The sequence below is a fragment of the Calonectris borealis genome, chromosome 7 (assembly GCF_964195595.1).
Source record: "Calonectris borealis chromosome 7, bCalBor7.hap1.2, whole genome shotgun sequence".
In the NCBI taxonomy this organism is placed as follows: domain Eukaryota; kingdom Metazoa; phylum Chordata; class Aves; order Procellariiformes; family Procellariidae; genus Calonectris; species Calonectris borealis.
Window position 1 is genome coordinate 21,156,660 of NC_134318.1, and position 27,999 is coordinate 21,184,658.

Sequence of the window (27,999 nt, forward strand, 5' to 3'; positions counted from 1 at the left end):
ATTCTTAAACTAATTTATTTTTACAATTTGAGAAAGTTTCTTTCCCTTAACGTAAACATAAATAACCATCCGTTCAAGTGGCTTTTTGATTAATTCTGGGGTTGCCCTTGTCTCTGTAGATTTAAGTGCAGGAAATTTTTTTTTTTTTTTGGTACCATGGAATGTGCAGTATATAAAAGTTAAAATGCTGTATGCCCCCTAAGTATTCCACGTTATTTTAGTAGCAATTAATTCAAGTATCTAATTTTATTTATTTTTTTAGATTATCTCAGTGGAAATTATAATTTTATGCAACAGTGAGGTTAAGGCACAGTGTAGGCAACTGATACATAACAACATAGTATAGGCAATTGAAATGATGTGTCTGGTTTTTGTTGGATAGGAAATGAGAAGTAATAAACTTAATTCGCTTTAAAGAATTCTGTTCTGATCTAATGCCATATTTTCGTATATAGCTAGTTTCCCCAGCTTCGCTTGAATACTCTTTTAAGATTTTTGTTCTTAACAGTATGTATCAAGCACTACACGAGTAGGTGTACCACTATGTATGCTATTTGTTGTTAATATTTCTGAAATTATGGTATTAGAAGCATGGCACATAGTAGGGGAGGTAAAAAGTTGTTACCATTATTGAAACTTAGCTACAGTTTAGGTTGTAGTTAAAAGTGGTTTCTTTAGCAATTCTGCCCTAATAGAAGGTTATTTTGATTTTGATCTAATAACCTTATGTTAAAGCTTTGACTTAGCGCTAAAACAATTGGGAAGGATCTTACACCTAAGAAATTACAGCAGGTGTCACGGTTATTTAGTTCAAAAAACAACTAGTAAGCTAGATTTTTTTCATACTCGCATTAATTCACCCACCAAGACGATGTTAAATCCAGACCTCTTCCTGCTGTAGACTTTGGTTTTGATTCAACTAAACAATTTATGAGACTTTGTAAATGTGACTTGCTAGATTTGTCTCTTACGGTTTAAATTTCACAGTTCAGTTCTCAGAGATACCCATTTTAGCTTAAAATATGGTGAGAAATTGAAGAACTAGTTAAACTTCAGGGAGCTAAATGTAAAGAGAAAAATAATTTCTTAGTATTAGAACACTGCTAGTGTTATTTTTATAGCGTCCTTGCTGATAATTTAATGAAGCTTATTAATGCATTTTAATCTTCAGAAATAGTAGTCTCAAATAGATTTTTAGTGGATTTTTTTAAATCATACCACAACTTTAATATCACTTGAAATTTTCTGTTGCTGTTTTTAAAAAAAAAAAACAAAAACCAAAACCAAAAAACTTACAGAAATGTGCAGTTAATAACATCAGTTAATTAGTGTTGCTTTGATGTACTTTTAGTTGATAAATTGTATTAGTTAAAATTTAGGAGAAGTTTCACTTAAACTTAGAAACAAGCCCCCAAAATCTTAATTATCATTTTAAATAATTGTAATCTGATCTGGCGTAGCATACTATATTAAATTGATCATTGCCTTTTCTGCTGTGCGATATTACACTCTTCATCTTTCTCATTCATTTTGCATGCATCTGCTCACTTCTGTACAGCCACTGTAGAGGCAATTGAGGCTGAAAAAGGTATGATCAGAGTCTTTGCCATTGGCAGAGATCTGTGGTGTCTGGGAGGGAATTCAAAAGTACTCTGTGTGGGTGTGTTTTACTTTCAACTGGCACAAGCAGAGATGAATCAACTCTATTGATTCATCCCTTTTACATGTAACATTCATTTCTGGCTTTAGGATGATGATCTCTAATATTTTAGGGAAATTCTTGGGGGTTTTTGGTCTTTTTTGTTTGTTTTTACAGAATATGCAGTAGGTTTTTGTATAATAGCATGTTGTGATACGTGGTGTTGTCCTGAAGTCCTTGAAAATGGTAGTGTTTAGTGGTTTTTTTCTGCATTCAACTGCGAGGTTTTGTTTGAATGGGGGGGTTATATGTGGAAGGAGGGCTGTTTATGCATGCCTTTTCTCATAAAATGTATTTTAATGGCTTTGAACCTATTTTTTAAAAACTTATCATAACACATCTGGTAGTGCAAGATGTATAAGTGTAATGTTTTTTCTATAGATTTTGAACATAATTTGTTGACCAAATTTATTTCCAGTATATATGCCATCCTATGCCAGTATATATATATGCCAGTATAAGGCATATTAAATCCCATGGATTATCAGAGCTTCTGTGCTAAATAAGTTGTATATATGTCCTTTGCTAGTGGTATTGAGCAAAACGCCATCAAATGATATGGTGTTCAGAGTATTCAACGTCAGTTTGTTGTCTTTTCAGAGATACTTTAATTTCCTCTTTCTCAATATTTAACGAAGTGAATGACAAACAGCCTAGCAGCTGAGAGCGCTACCTTTGGGGTTTTTCAGATTTGGTCGCAAAGCACCATTTAATGACTGTATTCTTTGTTTTTTTAATTAAGGAAGTCAGATCTCCAAAAATATAAACAAGTGCCATATTCTGTTCTCACATACACGTGCAAGAGGTCCCGTTGTTGTGAGTGGAAAGCTGTACTTAAATTTCCAAAGAATTATTTCATCCCAAAGACTTCAGTCTTACTATGTGGTCAGCCATTTTCAGGTCTAAATTCAACCACAGACCTCATTCATTAAAATAATCAGTAGCAAAATGATACCTATTTTCTATACTTACTTTAAATACATTTGTATTTAAATGATACCATTGTTTAACCACAGTGCTAACTCAGTGATTGTGGTTGTGTCCGTGTCCATCATCACATGATTAGCACAGAATGTGAACCACATCCCGCAGTTTCGCCTGCATGAAAACTGCGGGATCAGGCCATCGATGCGTATGCAGGATGCAAATCTACTTTTGTAACCCTTTGCTGCTTTGCCTCCTCTGCGCTTGCTGTGCTGCGTGGATCTTACTGGCATTCCACCGAAGAGAAGGGGGATGTTAAGATAAGCCTGACGCACTGGGCAGCAAAAGCAGTTGGAGGTGATAGTTGGCCACGCCAGGGACACGCAGAAGCAATCAAGTGGGCTTAAAGCCCTTGATTCCTACTTGCAGAATATTTGCCATACTTTGTTCTTGTTGTTACAAACTGAAATCATGATTGCCGTTGAACATTTCAGGAGAGCAGGTTAGAGAAGCTTTTACTAATACAGATGCAGAGCCATAAGTTTCTTTGGCTGATTTCTTACCTGTTTTTAAACATCATTTGTAAGAAAAAGTATATGCTTTCAACTTATTTTTCCATTACTGACATATCAAATTTGCATTTTGTTAAGCAATACGAGGATTCTCTCCGCAACATAAAATCTGCAGTTTTGAAGAAGCAAAAGGTTTGGATAGGATCAATGAGAGAATGCCACCAAGAAAAGATGCTCTTCAGCAAGATGGTATTAATACTATAAACACAACAAATGCCAATGGAAACAATGGAACTGGCAACAACAATGCACAGTGACCACGTCAGCTTCTGGTTTACTCACTCATGTCTTGCCTGAGAATTCCTAGATTACTGCTTTTTGATGTGACAACAGATGAAGTAGCCAGGGGGATCGCCTGAAGTGACTACGTAACGTGAGGTGGAAAACCGTCTGACTTGATCCCGCTGAAGAAAGACCATCATGCTTTTGAGACAACAGCCCCGCTCTTTGCGTGGTGACCCGACCTCCTGGGAGCGTGCCTCACCTTTTTACACAAAGTCCATCGCGGGCTGCTGGAGCTTCAGAAGAGATCTGGGGAAAGAATCGGGCTGTTATCACTAAAGCACATCTAGACTAGCGTCTTATGCTTATCGTTGTCAACACTTTTAAGTTTACAAATGGGATTTTTCTTTCAGTAGAGGTAGTTTGTTTGTTTGTTTTTTTTAAATCAGACTTTCAAATACAACCCTAAGAGCTAACTATTTATTAATGGACATCGGTTTCATGAAATGTCTTTAAAACAATAGATTAGAATGGTCTTAAAATATCTGAGGCTGCAAAAACTGTATTTTAAAGAGACAGAAAAAATGCCAAAAAAAAAAATCTCAGTTGGTCATTCTGTAAAATGCTGACCTCAGGTTTACTCCTTAGATGTTGCTAATTCTATATTGTATTCACTGTATTTTTTAGTTACAGCTTATCAGAAGATTTCTATGTAGGAATGTTTATTACTTGAACACAGATTTAAAAAAAATATTTAATTTAGAAACTTTTTTGCCCAGCTTTTTCAAGACTCTTCCCCACCTTGAATTTTAAAAAAAAATTATTATATATACTAATTTTAAAAGTAAGAAAAATATGGAAGTGTTAATTTTAAGGTACTTTTAATTGAACTTTGTACATGGTTTAAGTAAATTTTGATTCATATCAAGTCTGTAAAGCTTGGCATTGTATTTTGTGTATGCATGTTTTCATTTTGCAAATATTTAATATATAGACCTATGATGTACATCTATAGGTTACCTAGATGTTATGGGTACTTTTAGTTTATTGTGAGTATTACGGTTGCATAAATAGCTAATAATCACTGGGCTGAATAGCTGCGAGCTTTTTATTATTTTTAAATCTGTAAAGGAAACTGAAACTGTATTGGACATACTTTTTGTTTAGGCAAAGCAGCGCGTAAGCAATTGCTCTGTTCAACTGCTAAGGCATTAGTGAAAGTGTAAACTTGAGACTGCATGTATTTTGGTATCTACAGGACTGCTTGGTTAAAATAAAAATTGAAGCCCTGTGCTAATTTGTTCACAAATAATGGACTGTACTGATTGCCACTGTACTTTGTTATATATTTTGACATTTGCTACATGTCCTTCTCATCCCCTGGAACACAACTTGAAACTTATGTCACTAGAGTTCATCTCCCTTTTTTTTTTTTTTTTGTTTGCCATGAAGTACAATCTGTACATACCCCTAAGTTGGAAATTTTATGCATGTTCTGAACTATTCAAGTATTTTATAAACAGTAGCACACAATAAATTTTGTGCATGGGCTGCGGCTCCTATCATTGTGTATTGGTTTTATTTGGCATATGTAGGTCTAATCTGACCTTGAAAATTGTTTAGAAATACTCTTCAAAATTTAAGCTGTCGGGGAAAAAATAGCCTAAAAGGTCAGATTTAACTTGCAGAGAACTAGTTTAATGTAAATGCTATTTAGTTTAACTGTTATTGCTGCTTCTTTTTTTGCTTTTGAGTTCTCTCTCATAAATAAAGTACCTAGATGTTTTCTGTCCGCTAAACTGGACATCCGTTGTTGGTTTGTACAAGCTTGTAAGAGCACTGTTAGTTGATTCTAGAAAGGCTGTTGCTACGTAAGTGTTATGTGTTGGTTTGAACTAAACGTTCAAGACACTCGTGGGTATTGGGGCTGCTTTTGGGCAGAGAGGGAGGACTGACTGTTTTGACAGTACAGATACCTGATTTAGCCTTTCTGGTATATTCTTTTTAAAGTAAGGACAAGGTGCTGAACAGGATGAGAATTAAGATAAAAGATAAAAATAATAAGCACACTAAAAGTAATAAACACGCTATTGCTAATGGAGTTTTAATGTTTTATTTTACTTTATTGCAGATGCGTTCTAATTGGAAACTCTTCTCTATGTTTGAGTGCAGAAGATCAAGTTAAAAAATGGTAAGTTTGGTTTTGGTGTTTTTTTTTCTTTAAAATCAAGCACCCCCATACTAGCGAGCTGTGTGGTCTGTGTATGATGTCGTATTAGAGCAGAACAAACACGTGATGAACATTATGATGGTCCCTTCCTCCTTGTAAGCGCTAGTGGAAGATTTCTCAACCTCACAAGACAGTATTTTTCATGATTTGATACTCAGATCTTAGTTGTGATCAGTGTTCTGACTATTTGTGCATATGGAGAAGATACATATTGGAGTTGTGCATATGGAGAAGACACAGATTCAGTCTTTGTCTGGAAAGACCTCATTGTAATTGGAGAGAACTGGTTCTGATACTTGCCCGGCGCCAAGCGCCCAGCTGCAACGATGCTTGCTTCCTGGAGGATTCCCTTGCAATATCCATTGTGTGTAGTAGTTTTTCCCAGATACGAAGGCAGATCTGCAGTAAAGGAAGATTTCTTGGGCAGTTGTTGCTGACCTGATTTCTCTTCTCATGCTGTGGTGTATCCTGTCACCCTTTAAGCAAGTAGTCAGGTACAGGATTATGTCTGTGGGTTTTCTTTGTTTGGAAAGTAGGTACTCATTTTTTACTACTGTGTTTCTGAAAGGTGGAGTCTGGAGCTGTCTCTCTCTAATTCTTGCATTGTTGGGAGAAGAAATTATATCCTCCTTCCCAGAAAACTGTAAGTAGTTTGCATTGCTCGTTCTCTGCTTTCAGTGTTTTAAGGAAGGGAAAAAAATAAGTCTCTGTGTCCTCAGTCTGTTCTGGGGTAGGGAGGGGAGAATGCTTGGAAATAGCTCTGTCAGCCAAAGGACACAGGCAGCAAAAGCTATGAGAGGCGCGGTTGGTTCCTGGTTTGAGTTGGAGCTTTCCTGCCCTGCCCTGGGCTCCGCGGACACCGAGTGGGTCGCGGGGAATAGGCCGCTTCTTCCCTGAGCCGCTGGGTCAAACCGTCATCGGTGGTGCTCCTGTCTGCAGGGCGCTGGCAGCAAGGAGGAGTATTCAAAGGTGGGCTGGGGGTTCTGACTGTTCCGAGAAGTGTAAACGCATTTTGGTCAAACCGAGAAGCGAAAGTACGGAACGTGCTCGAGGGAGGTTTTGGGGGGCTTATTTTAAAGCAGGGACTTGTGCTGTCGAGAAACTTGCTGCCACCTGGTGAGCCAACCAGGGAAGACCAGCCTCGTTCACAGAGCCTACCTATATTTAGTTTAATGGCAAAGACACAACTTCACACCCAAAATTATTTATAGTGTCAAACAACAGCTTTCCTTTCGAAGCGTATTCAAGTGCAACTGTGAAATGGAAAAATTGCTATAGTAGTATCTATCGAATTGTGAAGATCAGCTTCTCTAGCAAAAAGAAAAACGGTTGGGATTGGGGCTGTTTTTCTCTTAGAAAGAGGTAGGTCTCTTCTGGTTTGAGTCTGAACACTTTGAGAGGAATAGTCTCATAAACAGCTTTCTGTTTTCTAACGTTTAATCTTCAAACGCCATTCTGTTAGTTACATAGAAAAATAAGGCTTTTCCAGAGGCAGAATAGACAGTATCTGCTCATTCTTTCCTTACCTATTTTTTGCTACAATGTCATTATCAATCATTCAATTCTTGTTACCCATTTAATGATTCGTTGTTACTAGCATGTAATGAAAACGACTTTTTTGCCATAAAACAGATGAATGTCATTAGGACATAGGACCCTATTCATCTGTACATTTTCTTGTAGTAGTAGTAGTATGTATGAGCCAGACTTAATCGATATTCTGCTTTGAATGATAAGTGAAATGGTGGGGATTTTTTTAGTCACGTAAAAAGGTACAGATGCACTAATACGCTTTAATTATTAAATGCTAAGCTTCGCTTGTAAGGAAGCTTGCTCAAGAGCAAAGAAGCAAGACCCAAAGCTTGTGAGAATCTTGGTCAAACTTGGAAAGCTATTGACAGCTATATGTATTTTTATATATCTATATACAGTGGATACTTGCATCAAAGGTGACCAAAGCAATGCAGAGTGGAATGTCTTTTAGTCTCCCCAAATCAACTTCCATCTATGGTTTGTATTTGAAATAATTAATTTTAATCTGACCCAGGAATTTTAAACTAACTGTATTTCTGATTTTAATATCAGAAAAAGTTTATAGTCTAAAGTCAGATTTAGGTTGCAGAACATTGAGGTAAGTGAAATACTTAAGCTTTCTTGGTATGGTAAACTTGATATCTATTAGTGTTTTGCAAAAACCTTTATGCACGTGGTCTGGAAGAGTGAAAGTTTTGCCGTGTTAGAATCAACTCTACCAGCCCTTGCTATTTTTGTTTGAGGGATAATAGAAGTAGGGTTTTGCTGTTTGTGCGAGGATTATACAATCGTTATTTGTTAAAGCGTTGCGTAGAAATGTTAGGAAACACATTGCTAGCTGCTGGACTTGAAGCTTCTGTTAAGTTTATAGCTGGGGACAGATTCACTGTGGCTTTCTAAAAACCCGAATGTGCTATTCAAAGCTGTTCTTCTTAAATCCTTTGAAAACATCCACATAGTCATTTATATTGTCTAGGTCACAATCACTTTCAGTTTGGATTTACACGTGTTCCGTAGGGTTAGCATTTAGATACCGGCTTTTTTCGTTGCTCAGTCGTTTCCTTGTATAACCCACTCCTTTACAAGGTGATACGTCAAAATTAGATCCGAGATGATTTCTCCTTTCCATTGCTGCCTTAAGCATAATGCTAATTAACCACTAATGGTAACTAATTTAAGAAATTAAATAGGGGGGTACAGTCAGATTCTGCCAATGTATTTAAACTGTCAGTGTAATGTGACTTAAACGGAGCACTTTGCATGTTTTTCAACATTAGCATGGAAAGACATTAAAGGGGTGGGGGTTGTAAAATGCTTTACCTCACAGCCTCGGGATTTTTTTGTCATCCCCAGTTAGCTCAGCAGTTAACTCTAGGTATTGCAAGAAAGTTGTTGAGTGCTGGAGATTCGGCTGAGACAAACAGTTTAATCTTGCAGGAGTCTGGCAGAGGGGAGGTGGTTTTGTCTGGGTCAAAAGGACTACGGCTTAGGGGCTAATAGACAAGATACATCTTTTATTATACAATAAAGAATATTACGTGCTGTAAATTAAGGCAATTGTAAGTGCAACAAGCTTATTGAATCATCAAGAAGGCATATTTGATTATACAAAGTTTAAAATTATTCTTTTACACATAAGGATAGTCAGTGTCTGCATAAAGCATGTTACATGTCCTTCAGTTTGTTTTAAAAAAGAAAAAAAAAAAAACAGATAATCCTCTTCTATTGACCAACAATTGCCAGCAGCAAACGCCTGTAATCACCACTTGTGTCACTTGCTATCATTGTAGCCAAAGTCTTCTGATACATTTGTGTGAACATCTGTTTAATTTGCACAAGGTCAATCTATGCAAAGAAAAAAAAAAGCACAAAACTTAAACACAGTGTATGATTTCAACTCCCAGACAGTCACCCCGCATCTCCGCCCTCACGGACTACAGAACACATGCCAAGGGTGGAACGTGCAATTGATTAACCCCGGGCGTCTTACAAGCCCGCTGGTCCGTCTACGGACAGAGGAGCAGCTCCCAAAGCAGAGTCTAGCAGTGGTTCCTTGCGTTGTTAGGACCGTAGTATCCTAATTCAGCTGAACCTTTGAACTTGAGGTGCTTATCTGCTACATGGGCAGGCAACCACAGTTAAGAAGGAAGACAAGCAGTATTACTATCTAGCCAGAGATAATTAAATTACTATATAAAAGCGGGCTTTAAAACAAATTAACACGTTCATCTAAATCTGAACCCCATAAAAGCTCCATAAAAGCTTCATTGCAATACATGATCTCTACAGCTGTGAAAGAAGGACTAAGTGAAAAGCTGGTTAGGGTAGATAGCTTTCTGCTACATGTGACATTTACAGAGGAGAAAGTTTCTTACCTCGCTGCGAGTGACTATAATTCTGATGAGGGTAGAATCATCTGTGCCAGCTCCTTTCATAGAATAATAAAGTCTTTCTGCGAAAAAGGCTGGGCGATTTAAAGCACATTGCACTGCAATAAAGTATATTTTTAGGATTAGTTCCAGTATTGTATGCTGTACAGTGATACCTGGCAGGATCAATTCAAGATTTTTACTGTAGACAGCTAGAGGTAGGTATTGATGAAGATCCAGTTACTGTGGATTACAGGAACTGTTTTACAGAGCTACGCTTATGTTCCAGCTGACCAAATGAGTTATTCCTTCACAGGAAAACTTACGGTTATTAGCAGTTAACTTCTCTGGAAGTGCTTTTCAAAGCTGGCTGAAACCTTAATTCTCAAATAGGTAATTTACAACCAGTTCTTCTCCTTGGAGAGCTGATACTGGTATACAAGGTGTTTTACTCATGTTCCATTCCTAGAATCTCACTAAGTACAACTGTAAAAAGTTCTCACTTTCGTCGTTACAGAATGGATCTTGTTTCAGTTAGATTGTTCACTCTCAGAGACGAGCCCTTATGCTTTTACATGATTCTCAGAGTTGAATTTTTCCCATAAAACTGTTGAGCAGAATATAATCTGGGAAGTTTTTGCTTATCCGTTATGGCTACAGAAATGCTGTCATTTTGGTAAGCACTGGTAGGACTGGCGTCTGCAGATTCACTAGTAAATCATACCGATTCTCACTATCAGCAAATCGTGCTAAAGTTGAACTGCTTTACTATAACAAGTCAGCAGGAAAAAGTGAATTCAAAACAGGTCTTCTATTTTGCTGACGTTTTCCTTAGCAAATGCTGAGCTTTTTGGGGATAGGTGGTGGTGGGGAAGACGGGTGGAAAGGGAACTGTGCCTAAAGTTGGCTCTGAGATCATGCGTGAGGGTGGTTCAGCCTCTGCTGAGGTGCCACACAACCAGAGTCACGGCTCTGTTACCCTGGTACTCACATCATTTTGCAGAGCTCCGGAAAATCAACTACAAGCACTAACCCGTGACCCTGGTTTCTGTGTAGTTGCCTGCCTTCCCAGAGAAGTGACAGGTAGTTCCTATGTAGCCTTTTCTTGTTTCAAACTGACTTCTTCATGGTGGATGCTTATTTTCTCCAATTAAGTGTAAGGTGAATAATTTGAATAATTGAAGTTACTTTTCTGCTAGCAGAGTCTCAGATTGTGTGTTCACTTGCCATGTGGCCAGTGTTGAATTGGATTCTCCTTCAATTACATTTAGAAGGTTTAATTCCTGAGGGATAAGGGGAGGGAAGAACATATCACTTACAAATAGTCTTCAAACCACGTTCCACGTTTCCAGAAAATTCCCGGTCAATGCTGCTTAATAAATCACGATTAGCAATCTACAAATAAATGAGATTAATATGTGGATAATGAAACGCAGTAACAACTGCAACCTCAATTTAAAGTACACTAACCAAGCTCATTTGAAATCAGTGAAGAACTCCTACCCTGGAGTATGCCTCAACTGTAGCTTTCAGTTGGGGAAAACTTCTGCTTGCCAGAACCATATTAAAGCAAGATTCATCAGTCCCAAGTTTTCCTTCACCTGCTTGGTACAGACGCTGAGCATCTTCTTGAGCTTTTTGATAATCCACGGTTTGATTCTCATCCCGATTACCCTAAAAGCAAAGACAACAGATGTCAAATGAAATTACACAGAGAAGGCTGTGCTTTAACTGCGTGCAGTGTAGACCGCAAGCATGTATCTTCAAAGCTTGAAGCAGAAAGAGAAACGCCAGTTTGAAATATATTACATTGCTTTAAAACTACTCTTTGGTTTAATACTGCTTACAGGCAACAAATACAAAAGTGGCCCGGAACCCTATCTGTAGGGCATGCTTTAAACTGTAGATATACTGACTCAGAAATTTCACCCCTATGTACCATCTCATAGTTCTAATTAAGTAAGTACTGTACTTAATTCTCTATTTTATTTAATAATGTAAGCTTTCTCTTGATTTGTTTGTTTCTAGGCTTCAAGTTGCAAAGAATCTTCCCAAACGAATAATGAATTATCTTACTGAATATGCACACCTGAAATATCTCAGGTCTTCTATTTTATTTAGAATTTGCTAATTTCAAGTAAGAATGTCTCCAGAAAGCACTTACTGTAGTTGTAATATGTCAGTGGGGCTTATATGACACTTTATGTGCTTTGGATTGGTTTTTTTTTTTTTTTTTTGCTGCCCAGTGCATGGATGGATACTGCTAAATATATTGGCTGAGTAGGCTGAATACATGCTCGCAAATACTGTTGTATCTATAGTGGTTAATATAATATTTAAATGATGTGGTTGTCAGTTATTGTAAACTACTGGATTTATCAAAATAAAAACTAGCAACATAAGCTTCTGAAGGTTTGCTTTCTTGTGGATTTTGACTTTTTAATCCAGATACCTAGTTCAGCATAGCTGAACTCTCACAAAGGTAGAGGCAAACGAGATAGAGAAGAGTCATAGAAATTCTAACAGCAAATAGGCAAATGGATCAGAGAAATGTGGGAAGTTGCATTAGTATGTATTTCTTCCTAAACATGAATAACTGCAAGTTATATTCTTCAACAGAAAAAGCCCTAGTAAATGATATGGGATAAGTAAGTTCCAGCGTTCACCTGAGTTCAGTAGAGGAACCTCCCTAATTCTGGTGATGTGAAGGGAAGGAAAACTATGGTGTAACTTGGGAGGTAAGTTTTGCCCTGTGGTACCTCTTAGCTTGTTCGTAGGGATTCTCACAGGTATTCTACATACCGTAAAGGTTATCCTATAAGATTCACACAAATTACTTTGTTAATGTATGCAAAAAATAAAAAGCATCTCGCTTTAACAGCAGTGTGCACACTGCTTTATAGTACCACTTGATCGCATCTGCACAATAAAGTATTTACACATAAGTTCGCCAAGATGAATACAGGGTGCTGAATTAGGTCACACAATTCATCATAGATTTGTAGATAGGAAGTATCTCTTCCTTGAGGAGGGACTGAAGTGTCATATCTTGTCATTAGGGAATAAATCAATGGCGAAGGGCTAATTTCTTAAAAACCTGGCTCTTGCTAAGCATACACAGGCTGTTTATGGAGCCATTATGACTAGATGCATCGCAGTCAGACTGTACACCGTTATCTTACCCCCAAAAAAAAAAATTAAAGCTCACTTGGCACATAGATACAAGTAATCGTTCAAAGTGTCCTGAAGTATCTGCTCTGATGTCTTGTTCGATGTCCCTTCCAAACTCTGATTTATAGCAGTTCACTATTTCTCGTATTTCCTGGTTTGTCCTTGTGCAAAGGATCTCAATCAGCACTCTCTCCTGAGTGCCTGCTCCCTGTAGGCAGAGGAAAAGAGGGCATAACTACAAAGCACTACCTATTCAGTTTTCTTCAACTGTGAAATTAAGCAGTCATCTGTTACTTCAAAACTTAATACAATCTACATTGTAAGAACGGTATCCTTGCAGTGTGAAAGCACCAAGTCTTCTGTATACTTAAAATGGAACGAAGATTCCTCAAACATTCAATTCTGCACCAGTTCAAAAAAATACCCCAAAACTATACATCCACAACAGTGACATCACCCAAAGTTAACTGGAAAATGGTTTAGGAAGGAAATTCTTTGGCAACCTTAATCTGGAAACATACTGGAGGAAGGTAGAGCCTTATGATAATCATTAAAGCCATACACATGTAAATTCCATTTTGGTCAGCATGTAAGTGTGTTTCCTATTCCAAATGTGGCTGCTTCCTCGACATGGAACTTTTCATAGATGCTTCCCTCTCCCCAGAATAAAAATCAACTGTGAGTTCTGTGTACAGTGAGATCTTACTGGCATGGTCATCTCTATTCAGGCGAGGATTAGATAGGAGTGGATCTATGTGAGACTTCTAGGTAATGTTATATTATAAATTTTTTAAAATGGTCAAGAGTGGCTATTACCTCCACTAAAGCCAGCTCTTCATTTAAGCTCCTCATTCTTTAGAAGGTCTGCATTCTGCATTCACATATGGATTAAGTTACTCATTTCCAGCATCAGCCATCTGCTAGCTGCTGCAGCTCAAACAAGCAAGAAATTCTGGTAAACTGGATGTACCAGCTAGCTCACCTAATCTCTAATGCAGTCTTAAGACTCGAACAGGTACATGCATCATCTGACCTTGGAAAACATTTTTTTTATTGTTGTCCTTTTGGAAAAAAAACTGGGATAATCCAAAAATATCTTTCAGTAACAATGGTTTGTTCCTAGTAAGGAGAGGTACGGACCTTCATTTGAAACAGTGGTTACAGTTTTAACGGCACCCCGGCCCTTTCTAGGTTCTAGCAAAAATTAAGTGGCAGAGAACAAAGTTCTGTCCTGCAGCATTTCATCCTCTGCTGGATGGACAGCTGCTCTGAATTGGCTAATCCTGCAGAAATTGGCTGGAACTGGGGGATGCAGCAGAAAAGAATTTTAAGCCCCACAGTCCCGAAATTTGTTTGCCACTACACCATTTTTCAACAATGTAGGGATCAGGTATTCTCTTTTCTTAGATAAGCATTTTAAGATGGTTTTAAACTATTTTGTTCACAGGAAAACCATACCTTCATTGCATGACGTAAACTCCAGGCATCGTAGTAGGTGCTAGGCATGAAAAGTGCTAGAATCAATTCCTCCACATTTCCACTTAACTCAGACTTCAGATCTTTAATTAAATCCTGTTCAATTATAAACACAGAAAGGGGTTTGGAGAGCGTTAGCCATGTAGGTTATGTAATGAAAAAAACATCAAACTAGAATATAATTTTGTGACTGATTTCTACCTTTGTGCTGGTTTTCCTGTAAAGCTTTGTTTTATTTCTTACAAAGAACTTCCCTCTGTCCAAAACTTTGACAGCTCAGCTCTTCTCCATTATCTCCTCACTAATTAGGGCCTAGTCAGATCCTGAAAAATGCCACAACTGTAAAATTTCACTGTAAGTTACAAAAGTGACAGAGGGAAGAAATTAAATTCTCTCGGCCTTTTATTGACCAGTTTCTCGTTTTGTTTCTTACGAAAAAACAGATTTCAGTGCTGGTTTTTGTGCATAAAAAACTCAATAGTTTCAGACACTAATACAAGGACAGTTTAAGCTTGATTATTATATATCAAGCATTGCAAAAGCAGAGAAACTTCTTGCTTGGTCAGGGACAGAGCCAGCCCCCAACCTTTCCCCCCTCCCCTTTCGCCAGGTATCAGGACAACACCGTGTTAAATACCAATGTCCCCCGGTACACAAGGAATAGAACTAAAAGAAGTGCATTTAAAAAATGCCCAAACCACTCCCCAGGACTAAAATGCAATCAGGCAGTCAAAGCAGCAGTTGAAAGTTTGGTTTTGTTTACTGATTCAAAGAACTAATGAACATACCTTGCCATACATAGTCTTGAAAGCTGCCTTGATTTTTTGCCTTTGATCATTGGAGCGGTTAGCAACAACATTGATGATCGCCTGCTCATCAGTTCCTTGGAAACAGAAGGGCAATTTCATGTAAGAACTCCTAATAATCCCCCAAGACTATGCATTTTATAATCTTGCATTTGGGCATAGTTACGTAATAAATGACTACCATTAAGTCTACCAAATTTTCTATGTAACTTCGTCTACTAAATTGCCCAAGTAATTTTGAAAGTGTGACTTTTGAAAAGCTTGGGGAGAAAAAATGTATGGTTAAATAAAAACTGAAGAAAAGGACAAAATGGCATTAAGAAATTAGCTCAACAGAAATTTAAGCTTCTGTTGCTCACTTACCAAATCCCTTCATAGCTTTGCGTAGAACTTCTGCGTCCCTTCCAGCATCAAAGTTTGGAGCAGCTTGAATTGTGCCCTGGGTACACTGAGCCATTGCTGCAGGCTGAAAATAAGAGTCACATGTAACTAGCTATCCTGCACAATATAAATATAAATTCAAATTAAAATCAGTACTTCAGAAGGACTTGTCCATTAGTTCCCCATTTTTTCTCTAACAGAATCAGGGCGACATTTAGTTGTGTTGAACAGCTTTGGCCCCCCAATGCCAAAGCGACGCTTTTACCCAATTGTGTGGATGAAGATCTACTTGATGAGCGAGTATTCGCAGATACAGGGTTATGATTTTGTTCAGGTTGTACTCTGAGTGTAGCTGGGAACTCCTGATGCAGAACACGCTGTAAATTGTTGGAAACCCGTTGTAAAAACATTAAAACTAACGAAGCCACGTAAGATTGATTATAGAAGAGGATACAGCACATACCGGACCAGGCATAGGTGATGATGCTTGTCCACCAGGATATCCTACTGAAAATACATTAAAGAACAAGATAAAAGGAATTAATTAGGTCTGTTATTATGTAAATGGTATCTAATCTGAAAATAAAGCCATTTACAGACCTACCACTGCACAAAACCTGTTTCCTAAGTAATGACACCTAGCATGATCAGTAACTGAACTTCTTGCCCTCGGGAATGATGGGAAGAAGCAATCATCACAGACGCATTCTGGTACATACACTAGGAAAGCAATTCTAAAAATACTAGATTTACTGGTGCTGTGGGAACTGGAAGGATCTCTCCTTATTAAATATTGCTGTCTGACAAAAGCCAAGGTAGCCCACGCAAATGAAGAATGCATGTCCCATGCTCTCTTTTAAAGTCATATTATACACTTTAAAATATCTAGCATATAAATGATAAATATTAAGAACTCGGTGGTGCAAAAAGAATTGAAGGAATCTCATTTTGTGATCAAAAGCACTGTGAATACAAAAGCTACAACTACATTTTTTTGTACTGGAATTTTATTTTTATCCATAATACATATGTACAGTTGTTATCATTTTAACAGCAGCTTAGTTATTATTAGAGTTAACAAAGCAGCCATTAAAAAAAAGGTTTTGCTGCTCTGAATTTCTTGCAAACACAACTGACACATTCCAGGACAAAAATCATCTTGATGGTAACTGACCACTCAAAGCGTTAAAAACACTGCACCATTTTTAAGCAATTGTGTGCATTCTCCTTTCCCCTTCCCCCACTATGCCAGGGATCACCATGAACACACAGATCTGAAAAATGCATCCATTTCTTTGAGATTAACAGAACAGCTAGATACTCATTGAATGTGGACTCTAGATTTCACAGTTCTCATCAGATACTTGCAGTTTGAAGAAGGATAAGCACCTAAACCACTAGATCGTGACCATTAACCAATGACAGACATCCCTTTTGGATGTAGCACCTATAGAGATGGTTCTCATCAGCCTTTCAGCGGTCTTGTCAAGAAAGGTGGTAGGAAGTATCCAGCATACAAACCTCAACAGCTAAAAGTAACAAAGGTAAGGGCCTGATTTGTTACTATCTATCCTGGGATCTCTTGGTTTAACCTTGGATGCTTAAAGTTTCTTATATATGACATACCTGGAATTTGTGCTGGTCCACCTCCAGCATAGCTTTGGGCAGGAGGCTGCGGATAGCCACCAAAGCCAGGGCCAGCGGGAGGCACGCCGAACCCAGGGCCAGTAGGAGCTAGGAGAAGAAAAAAGATTTTAGCATGCTTAATGTTTTGTACTTGACTTCTGACACAACATGAGCCAGGTTATTGAGCAGAGCTGTGCAAGAGACTAACTTCTCTGTGTCTGTGCAGTAGTCCAAAACCATCAAAGGCGCTGCCATCAGCATGCAGGTATTTACTGGTAGATGGCAATCTGTCTGGCTGCCTACATGCTGCTGCCTAAATTGATCGCTGAACAAAGCTGCTTTTCTTTACTACTTCTACCGAGCACAGGGAATGGTTACACCAGAAATCACCCCCGAGGTGATCCTCTAACAAAGGATCTTACCTCCAGGATAAGGTGGCATTCCTCCAGCCTGGGGAGCTCCAGGGTAGCTCCCAGGGGCAGGGTAGCCCCCTGGGGCAGGATATCCTGCTGCCCCTGGATACCCAGCACTCGGTGGTGCTGCAGGATAGGTCCCTCCTCCTGCCGGAGGGTATCCTCCAGGAACGGCGGGATAGGAGTACTGACCAGCTGGCGGATAGACAGACTCTTGTCCTGTCGGCTGAAACACAAAAATGGGATGTCTTTACGCCTGCTAACAGGACATTAGAGTAAAAATTCTCGATCTACCAAAAAGTCCACGTGTATAATAATATGAATTATATAATTAGATTCAGCACTTGAAGCGGCAGCAGCAGAATTCCTGAAGCCTGGATGGGGGCCTCCTGGTTGGGTTTCCTGATGCGTCTCCCATGTTGACACAGAATCAGAGTGTGCTACAGGGTGGAAGGCACCTCTGGACGGCCTCTGATCCCATCCAGCTTCAAAGCAGGGCCAGCTTTGAAGTTAGATGAGGTCATGCAAGGCCTTGTCAAGTTTTCAGTATCTCCAAGGAACAGCAAATCCACAGCTTCTCTGGGCCCCTGGTCCAGTGTTTGACTACTTTCATGGTGAAAAATGTTTTCCTCAAAGCAAATTACAATTACAATTACAACATGTGGTTGTTGCCAGCTGCCCTTTCATTATGTACCCCTGAGAAAAGTCTGGCTCCAATGTCGCTATCGCTCCTTCTTACGCAGGAGAAGACTGAATAGATCTCTGCTTAGCCTTCTCCAGGCGAGCAGCCCTCCCTGGACACGCCCCTCTTTGTCCATGTGTCTATTGTACTGGGAGGCCATAACTGGACGCGGTATTCCAGATGTAGCTTCATGAGCACTGAGCACAGAGGAATAATCATTTCCCTTGACCTGCTGGCTTCACTCTTGCTAAAGCCTAGTATGTCATTAGCCTTTCTCCACGGGGACACGCACTCCTGAGCCGCATTCGACTTGTCAATCACCAGGACCCCTAGTCCTTGACTGGAAAGCTGCTACTTCTATCCTGCATAAGAAAGAGGTGAGCTCAGCTAGGCTTGCTCTCTATGAATCATTAGGAGCTCATCTCCTGTTTTTATAGGACTTTTAAGAGCTTAGTATCTTTGAAACTTCTGCCTCTCTTGCACAACCAGTATTTTCAAATGTTACATGGTGAGAACTTACAAGAGGTGTTTTTTTTATTCCATCTCCTTTGGAATCCAGGTTATAAATCATGGATATTCAATGACTAAATCTGGACCACTGAGTCAGATTGAACTTATTACAGGTTTTGAATAAAAAGAACAAGTCAAACATCTATATACCTTTCTTTTACTACATGCATGACTTACATGTATGACTTACCACTCATACCACAAAGGTTGCTATTAGCATTAATGTACATTAGAAATATTTACTTGAATGACCAAGATCTCTAAGGGAAAACCCTAAGTTAAAAGCCATATACTTGATCTTAAATATCAGGTATTTAAAATCAGCTTCATAACAAGCATAATATATGAACTCATTACTCACTTGCTGGGAATCATCTTCACCAACTAGCTTTAGAAATATGGGTCACACATTACATACAGTACACACTCATTATTGAGCCCAGAAAACAAAAATAAACTGCAAAGCTGTAAAGTCTATCTCAAATGTTCTCCTCAGGTTTGGTTGCCCCAAGATTTCTACCCCCAGATTACTGTGCCCAGGCTATATAATACTCTCTTCCCCAGTGGTACAGTCTAACCTTTCTCTGCCAGACTCAACAAAAAGATTTTAATGTAATTTAGATTCACAAATCCAAAATTAGGATCCTCAAACGCCCTGCTCAGATAACTATTACTATTGCAGAAGAAAGTAATTTCACATTGTTTTTTTGCACTGGTTATCACTTTGGGCATCATCAATGAGAGCAGGAAACCTAGAATCGTTGATACTGGATCTAAAGGGTCTTTTAAATTCATCCATTGAAGTTGGCTATATTTTAGATGCTAGCTAAGAAAAAACATATTTTCAGATGTAGTTAAAAATAAATTACAGCTACAATCATGAGGGCTCAGCAGAACCTTGCGGGGGGAACAGAAATCCTGGAGTTAAGAAAGTCTGATTTCTAACATGTTTGTCTTTAGTTTGACTGACTTTAGTGTTTCAGAGGGAGTAAGGGTAAATTGTAAAGCAAAGTAATCGGAGAATTTATTGCATGTATTTATAGCTTTTCAGTATCTTAATGGGATCCAGGCTGAGTTCCAGGTTTAAGTCTAGTTCTGTACCAGACCATATAAAATTCCCACAATTACAGTATGATCAGTGCCATACTAATAAAAGCACACAGTTGCATCTAGCTTTGAAAAATGATGCAAGCATATCAAAAAGACTGCAGTATCAGCCACGCCTGATACATTCCAGCCTTCCATTAAGTTTCATTGGAATTTTTAGTCCATGAGCTGAAGGTGGAACAAAGTCCTGCAACTGAAGAATAGAGGGTCAAAGTCAAGATACGGTGTCCTTTATCCTCAGAAAAATATTTACTTGGTGTCGTATGAAAGCTGGGCGACTTGAGTAAGCATTCCAAGCTCTTCCTGAGGGTAATGGCCACTGAAGTTTATTCAGCATCTCTGTAAATCCTGAGATACGGGTATGCGGAATATTTGGTAGAGACTGTGGTAGAGCCTGGTTCAGAGATTACCTCTGACCCTGCACATAAAGACCCTCATATTTATGTAAGAACTACTGATACTTTAAAAAAATTATTTGCTGAGATAGTTAGCTATATAAAATAAAACAAACTCAGAAGACAAAGATAAACTAAAACAAGACCAAACAATCAAAACCCTTTCCGGAACAATAGGCAACATTAAAAAAAAAAAATCTCTTAAACTTCCTTCTTGGAATTCTTATGAGACAACTGTAAAGTCATCCTCAGGGATATATAGACGAAAACAAAGACCACAGTCTCTAGAGAATACTGCATATGAACTGACAGCTACTATTTACACACACAGAGAGCGTAGTAAGAAGGGGTATTCGCAGAATATAAATACATTAGGAATGCAACACATTCAAGAGCCATACTTACAGGATAACCAGGGAAAGCAGGGTAGCCGCCAGAAGGGGGATAACCCGGGTATGACATTCTGGGAAAAAAAAGATATTTTCACTGTCAAGGCACTACAGAAGAGTTTGTAGCAGTTATTTGCTTGCTAATTACCCGTTAAATCACTTGAACAATATGTTTAGTAGGTTTAGAATTCCTCAGGAGTACTTGTCAGCTATTAAACCCACAAAACCTTTCCTTTTTTTCACACACATGACTGTAGCAAGCAGGATTCAGAAGGGAAGCATCTTCAACTTTGTAATTAACTACCACTCTTATTTAGGGTCAGATAGACACTGGAGCATGGTAAGAGGCTTGAACCTTCAAAAAGGACTCTGAAATACAGGATACACTTTGAGGTGCCAGCAGGAGGGGGCTGAGCCCTTTGCCAGAACAGAAACAGAAGGGTCAGGCTAGAGCAGGGCCCCAGTCCCGCACTGCACCAAGCACTTGTCTCCCCTCACCCTGCACTCCTCTGCTCACAGGGGTAGTTCCTGTGAGAACAGTAGTACCCTATCTATCCTGTGTAAAATGATAATTTTATAGCAACCTGTGTAATCCCCCAGCATTACTTCATTTGTGTAAAAGATTTCTGCTTCCAGCCAGTAACTGTTTCTTTTAGTCCCATTTTTAATAGGGGGGCTTGGGGAGTAGGAACAGAATGGGACACAGATCATCCCCCATGTTGCCAACCACTTGGGCAGGGAGTTTCAAGGCCATTAGCCAGGTTACGAAATGTTTAATGGCAGGAAAAAAAATCATGTTAATGCTAACCAGCCAGATTCCCTGATCAGGGCCTGGGAGTTACGGCGTATTTCTAAGACAGTATGCACCTTAGCTGCACAAATCAAAGGACATGGGAAATATAAAAATGAATGCAACACAGCGAATGATTATTCACATTTCTAGGTATTCACTGGCCAAATCAAGCGGATTTGAAAGCAGAATTCTTACTGCATTGGACCATTAAGGCAACAGGTGGTCATAGAATTAAACATCTGAGACTTAATGTGGAAAACATTAAAACTTTGAGTAGGTTAGTTCAAATAAGAGCCAAAAACAACTTGCAGAGAAGCACAGCTATGCAGTCTCACACTGATAAACTTGGATCATCACTTCCAAATAAATAAAGGGGGAAGAACAACATGAGGTGTATTTGTAAATATATGCTTTAATCATAAACACTGCTAATGGGCATTTATTTCCCTAAGAAGAAACACCTTAAACCAGTACCTGTACAGTATTTATTACTGACAGCTGCTTGAATGGACTTTAAATTTGGCTTTCGATAGCACATTTCTTTTGGTATTTCTGACTTTAACACTAATTGTAACTCCCTTCAGGAACAAGATGACCAGCAACACTTCCTTCCGATTTCAGTTTCACTCTTTCTGCTTATGGGAAAATATTGTGTCAGCAAAACTGAATATTAAAAAACAAACAAACAAAAACTTCTTCAGCTTTTCAGCTTCATGTAATTCAACCAAAGTTACACCATTAAGAAGACAGGATTGTAAAGCCTGTAAAAAGCTTGTTGAAGCGCACTGTATCATTTCCACTGCAGAACTATGTTTTTCATGATGCAAAATCAACAGCTGGTGACAGCAATTCAGCTGGTTCAACAGCTGTAAAAAGTTTAATTTGTACAATAAATGGGACCGAACAATCTTTTAACCATATTAAAATATACCAAATTTTAAACTTATTGGTAAGATACTTAATTTAGAATGAATTTAAGTTTTCAGCTACATCTTTGACTTACTAGCAAACACATTCTGGCAAAGAGCTTTTTAAGGCATGAGTTTCCAACATCTCATTGTCAAGCAAACAAGCCATCAAAGCTATGTCATATTTTTGATTAGCAAATTAACCACCCGTGTAACCTGTGAGTTGCAGTGCACCAGTAAATTGTTTAATGCTTTCCTTACTTTATTGTATTGGTTCCTTTTTTAGGATTCAATTTGTGATGCGAGTTCTTTTGGGCCAGGTACTGGGAATTGTGGTATTTCATTTAATCATTCCCCTCTTAACAGGGCCCTGATTCCTATTCGTCATTCTTCTGCATTACAAAAACAAAATTAAAATGTTTTCTTTGCATTTGCTTGATCTAGCTGATTTTTTCTTATTTGAAAAAACAGATTTTAGAGTAATAAAAAGGGCAAATAAGGACTGCTGCTTCAATTACTTCCGGCGTTTTATAACTAGATGAACATGATGCTAAATTGGCATTTCAGACTTGCCTCTGACACCAGTCACAAGAGTCTCTTCAAAACTTACTATGACCAGACAGCAATATTTACTGAAACGGCTTTCAGTATGTAGATATGTTTTCCAGGAGATAAATTAAGTCACTTACACAATATTAAGTACTTAGTGAACACTGGCCTGCCGCTGCTGTAGCGCATGGCCTCACTTATCTCAAGTGCAAGCATCCTCAAGCAGAACAGAGGCTCTGATATTGCTACTTTTATAACCAAAAGAACAACAGATTTGCCCATCAGATTTTAATTTCCACCCCGCTTTCCCCGGACGGGGCACAAGGCGGGGCCCAGCCGGCGGCGGGTTAAAGCCGCGGGCCGGGCGCTGTCACAACCCGCCCGGGGGTGAGTCAGCGGCGGCGCCGGCCAAGGGCGGCTGCGGGCCGCAACGCCCGCCAGCATCCGCCGGTTCTCCTCTGCGGGCTGAACTCGAAATCCGAGGTGGAGGGGTCTCTTTTTTTGAGGGGGTAGATGCAGCTCTGACGGTGTAACATCCGGGGACGCGCTAAACTCGGCGTGTTGGGCAGGAGTTCAGCGGGTAAAAACAGCGAAGTCTCCCCGCTGCTGCTGCCGCCGCCGCCGCCGCCGCCGCCGCCGACGACGACGACGACCACGACCGGGCCCCGCGCGCACCTGCGCCCCCATCCGAAGATGCCCCCGCCAGCACCACACCGGGCCCCAGAGGCTTTAAAGGACCCCGGTGCGGCCGCCACCGTCCCCCGCCCCGCCCGAAGCCAGCCCTGCCCGCCGGGCGAGCCACCGCCCCCCACTGTTTCCGTGCGGGAAGGGCGGTCATGTCCGCCCTGGTCTCCCCCCGCTCCCTCAGCCGCCAGCCCCGGGCGGGCGCAGCGAGCCCTGCGGCGAGGCACGGCTGCGGGCGGAGGCAGGTATTTCTCTACTCACTTCTCCTGAGGCGACCGGGACCTCGTTCCCGCTCCACACCGGGAGGGCAGGCTCCCGGCCAGGGGGTGCGGCGCTCTGGGGCGGGCCGGCGCCTCCCTCGGCCGGATACCTGCCGAGCCCCGAGCCGGCGGGCTGCCGCGGCTCCGGGAGCCCTGCCCCTGTCCCAGGTAGCCGCTCGGGTGGCCCCGGGCCCCAGCACGCCCGTGCCGAGAGCGCAGTGGGGCTGGGGCCGAGCCCCCCCCGGAGGCGGTGCGTGAGGAGAGCCGGCGGGGCCGGGCCGGGGCCTGAGGCGAGGGGCGCGCGAGTCACGGCCGGCCGACTCCTCCCCTTCCCCCCCTCCAGCTGCCTCACCTGAGGGGAAACCTGCGGAGCCTCCGGCCTCGCTCCCGCAGCTACACCGCAAAATGGAGGCTGTGGGGCCGGGCGGCACCCGCCCCGCCCCCGGCACCGAGCCCGCCCCGGCCCGGCCCACGGGCCCCGCTCCCCGCGGGCAGGGGCGCCGCGCCGGAGTCCCAGCAGGGCCGAGGCGGGCCGGCAGCGGCTCCCGGTGGTGATCGCCCTGCTAAGCCAGGACCCCTTTCCTATCTGTGCAGGTTTGCCCCATCTTGCTGAAGGAAAGCTGCAGTACGCCCAGTTCTCCTTCAACACGGCTGAGAGGTAAGTTCAAAGACACAAGTGCCACAGAAACGCAGAGCGGCTTGCCAGTGGAGCTGTGTCAGGGGAAACATTCAACACGGGAAGGGCCAGGCAATGCCATCCCACGGGAGTCCTTAGCCACGCGCCTAGGAAAGGAAGGGAGAAGTCCACACTGCAGTTTCCCAACAGCTCCACCGCAATGGAGTTCAGCCCTAATGCATGTAGCTCTAAATCGAGTCTGTTATCCAGTAACACATGAGTCCTTAGACCAAGATCATCATTCAGAGCTGGCAGGTAGTCAGCCAAGTCATCTAGGCACCGGAACAGTGTTCAACAGGCAAAGTATATAAAAGACATAAGTGGAGCTGGAGGAGTTGCTCCTTTTTCTGTAGTTAGTCAAGTTCAGGATCTAGGTCCCAAGAGGGCATAAAGGTAAGATTGTCCTGACTACTACACACCTTTCTCTAGAAAGAAATCTTAATTATAGTCATTTGTATGCAATTGTGGGAAGTGCACTTAGTGTTTTGTTTCTGTCTATTGTAATATTTATTCCTGTTATACTTAGAACAGACATTACATACACATAGTCTGTCCTTTACCTGGTGATCAATTATTCATAAGAGATTCTGACCAGCAAGATACCATTTATGAAGGATCCACCTATGGTCACCATATGCATCCGTTACTTGAGATTATTCAAGATAACTTTCTTCTTTTTTTTATGATAAACATGTTAGCAGTTCAGAGACCATTAAAATGCAAACAATTTTTCCTGTAACCTGATGCAGCACTTGAGCTCTAGATGAAACGACAGCCACTCTCTATTCGTCTGTAAAACAACATTAAGTGCAGGCAGCAGAAAATGGGTGGGTAATAATTTACCACGCTTGCCCGCTTCAAATGAAAAGCACCTAAAGCCACATAAAGAATCTAATAAATGACCTATCTTCAGCAAAATTGGGCTTGTTCTCCCTTGTTTGCCCAGAACACATCAGGAGCAGCTTTAAGAATTTAATCCTCACAGCATTCTTCAGCTGACACTCCCAGTGTATGTCTACTCTATTTCACCTCTCTTAAGCACATTTCTTTCAGGACAGGTATATATTTAAATCCCTGTTTCCATGGGAACCAAGTACATTTATAAAATACACAATTCTTTATCTCTTCCATTTAGAGGACTGTTTGGATTTGAGCTATTCAGGAAAGGAACAACCTGTTTTTACAAACAAGTGGGAAAAGAACAAGAGAAAACATTTAAATAAAATGGCATATGTCTGAAGAACCTATGTTAAATGCGTTGCATACCTATATGTTAACAAGAATATCTGGAATAACTTTTTAAAAGCATGGAATGGAACCATTGTGGTCATCTAATTTCACTCCCTGTATTTAAGGAATTCCCTTGGCTTGTTGCTACAGCTAGAGCCAGCACATTTAGGAAAGCTGCTAAAACTCTATGCAGCGTCAAGGCAACTTCTCACTATTAGAAAATTCAACTTAGTGAAGTTGGGAGACAAACTCTTACTCCTGTCTTCTGTAATATCCTTGCATCTTTTCCTAAGACATGATACTGGACAGAATTCTGGTCTTGAGGGACTTGGCTCTCAACAACATAGTCGAGCTAACTGAGAGCTATCAATAGAGCCGAAACAACTTTTTTTCCCCAGAGTAATTTATTGTTGGTGACATAGGTTACTAAAGCATTGCTGCTTCTCTGTGCTATGTATCCTGGTTGGAACATTATTTCCCACTTAAATAATATGAAGCATTACTTCTGATGCTCTATTTCTTCCAATACAGTTAAATAAAAAAAACTTTCCCACAGTTTGCTGTAAGCAACAAGCTTTGAACCATAGGTCAAAGTGTAACAAACCAACAGGGTACTGCAGTGATCCAAGTCTAAATTTTGTACTAAAAATACTTTTCCTGTTACACTACCTTGTGACTGCAGTAATTAAAATGCGGATAGTCAAAGTTAGCTGTTGAGTTAACCTTCCATGTTACAGGGAGTAGAGCAAGTTCTGTTCACTTCAGGAAGAGCCATGTGCTTGGTTAGCTGCTCAAGTGAGAATCGCTACCCAGTGAGTCATGTTAGGGCTCCACCTACTGTAGTCCAAACATCAAGATTTCACACAAACCTTACAACTGAGTTGTCACCAGGGTCTCTAGTTCTGTTGTGTAGAACCACACTGAAAATAGAAGCTTCACCCTTCCTCAAAGTACAGAAGGAGAACAGCAGGTTGTTCTGCTAGACTACTGAAAAGAGCAGCATGTCCAACGTTTTTCACCATCAACTTTTTAATCCTTAGGATTAAAACCATGCATTTCAGATTAGTTACTAATAGATGGCATATGTCCACAGCTTCACAAAATCACACACCAAAACACTACTTTGTCTTTGCAGCAGACTTAAGTATTCTGCCAAGAAACTTAAATGACTCAACCAAGGCAAACTTAGTGACCTTCATTCCAGTATATGGAAACAATCAGCAAATGAAATTGTAATTCTGGCAGCAAGGATTTTTTTTTTTTAAGTATCGAATTGCGGATAGCAAAATAAAAGGTTTGTTATTCTCGACAATATAGAACAATTAGTCTTATCTCCACTTTCCAAGGCTTACAACCAAACACATGGTTTATCAAAGATCAATCACTGGACATACTGGGTCAGTTCGACACAATGTACATTCTAAATGAGGAATTTGGTATAAATCACTTAGATGTCCACAGAAGGCTTGACAAGAACCTGTAATTAGTTAAGCTACAGAAGACAGGAATTAGCATGAGCAAGGATAAAGAACTTGTAAGAAAGAACAAAGGCTGTGTTGAAAAGGGAATTTGTAGAATCCTGTTAAGTTGGTCTGGGATCAATTCCAAGTTTTTTCTTAACTGAGTAGGGCACAAAAGTTAGGAATAAGTTAATGATACCTGCTGACAAAACTGTGAGGTGTCACCAATACTGAGAATAATCCAAACCAGGAGAAATATGTGGATCTAGATTTTTTTAATTAAAAAGTGACATAATGCCAGGTCATGCATTTAAATTAATAACTTTCTTGGCAAATTGGAGTTCAGCTGCAAGTGACAGCAGGGGCAAGAGGTTGGGGTGCATAATTACACTACGTGACAGACACCAAGAGGCAAAGAAGGAATTTATAACAGGAAAGTATTGATGTATTCTTATATTCATTGATCTATCTGCTGATATGGGTATGGTCTTTACCAACTCAAGTTCAAGAAAGACTGAAATTAAGTTTAAAATGGGCAGCTAAGTGATCAAAGCATAGACAGTGCTTGAAGTGTTAGAAGAAAGGAGATAAAGCTTAATATGTTTAGTAAAATGAAGACTACAGTATGATAACTACCTATAAATTATAGGTATAAATACCAGGAAGAGCATGAAATAAGAACTTTAGTAAGGACAAAGAAGTTATATTTAGGTATATTTAAAATAGAATTTAAGATATGGTTGGTCAAGACGGGAAAGAACTGAATTTGTGATTCAGGAAACCCCTTCTAAGGTAAAGTTAGTGGACACAGGGAACCAGAGAAGACGGCAACAATGAAATGTCTGTTAAACACACCAAATTAGCAGCATAAACTTCTTTCCCTATCCAGAGAAACACATAGTATTAACCCTTCTCTTCATTCACATGAATTTAG

At 40.2% G+C, this 27,999-nt stretch overlaps 2 protein-coding genes across 18 annotated transcripts in view; one reads left to right on the forward strand and one right to left on the reverse strand.

The window, feature by feature from the left end:
• PPP3CB (protein phosphatase 3 catalytic subunit beta) overlaps positions 1–12,759 on the forward strand; it is a 52,808-nt gene extending 40,049 nt beyond the window's left edge. For 4 of the 13 annotated variants that reach the window (XM_075154479.1, XM_075154471.1, XM_075154472.1 and 1 more), the window contains exons 13-14: positions 1,559–1,588; positions 3,274–4,979. In XM_075154479.1, coding sequence (XP_075010580.1) covers positions 1,559–1,588; positions 3,274–3,452 — 209 coding nt within the window. In that variant the 3' untranslated portion in view covers positions 3,453–4,979. Of the gene's footprint in view, positions 1–1,558; positions 1,589–3,273; positions 4,980–5,548; positions 6,291–7,578; positions 7,658–11,577 lie in introns of those variants that run through there. The other 9 variants (XM_075154473.1, XM_075154478.1, XM_075154474.1 and 6 more) reach the window with 7 other exon arrangements.
• ANXA7 (annexin A7) lies at positions 8,680–24,143 on the reverse strand. 5 transcript variants are annotated; one of them, XM_075154465.1, is made up of 15 exons: positions 24,052–24,108; positions 21,773–21,930; positions 20,522–20,579; positions 17,432–17,648; positions 17,010–17,117; positions 15,847–15,887; positions 15,649–15,760; positions 15,366–15,468; positions 14,985–15,079; positions 14,179–14,292; positions 12,758–12,928; positions 11,053–11,223; positions 10,869–10,944; positions 9,556–9,668; positions 8,680–9,025 (listed from the first exon to the last, which is right to left on the reverse strand). In XM_075154465.1, the coding sequence occupies exons 2-15, from the start codon at positions 21,834–21,836 to the stop codon at positions 8,903–8,905; spliced, it is 1,566 nt and encodes a 521-aa protein (XP_075010566.1). In that variant the 5' UTR covers positions 21,837–21,930; positions 24,052–24,108; the 3' UTR covers positions 8,680–8,902. The 5 variants fall into 5 exon arrangements, with proteins under 5 accessions (XP_075010566.1, XP_075010567.1, XP_075010571.1 ...); XM_075154466.1 differs by lacking the exons at positions 15,649–15,760; positions 21,773–21,930 and having other exon boundaries at positions 15,847–15,890; positions 24,052–24,143; XM_075154470.1 differs by lacking the exons at positions 15,649–15,760; positions 21,773–21,930 and having other exon boundaries at positions 24,052–24,142.
• Positions 24,144–27,999: the final 3,856 nt, after the last annotated feature.

Excerpts from the sequence above, each read along its gene's own strand:
- ANXA7 (XM_075154465.1), bottom strand. The coding sequence starts at position 21,836 with ATGTGCTATCGAAAGCCAAATTTAAAGTCCATTCAAGCAGCTGTCAGT. Across the intron at positions 17,649-20,521 it reads CTGCTTTCCCTGGTTATCCT|CCGACAGGACAAGAGTCTGT; the intron begins GTAAGTATGGCT and ends TTTGTGTTTCAG. Across the intron at positions 14,293-14,984 it reads TCAAGACTATGTATGGCAAG|GATTTAATTAAAGATCTGAA; the intron begins GTATGTTCATTA and ends ATAATTGAACAG.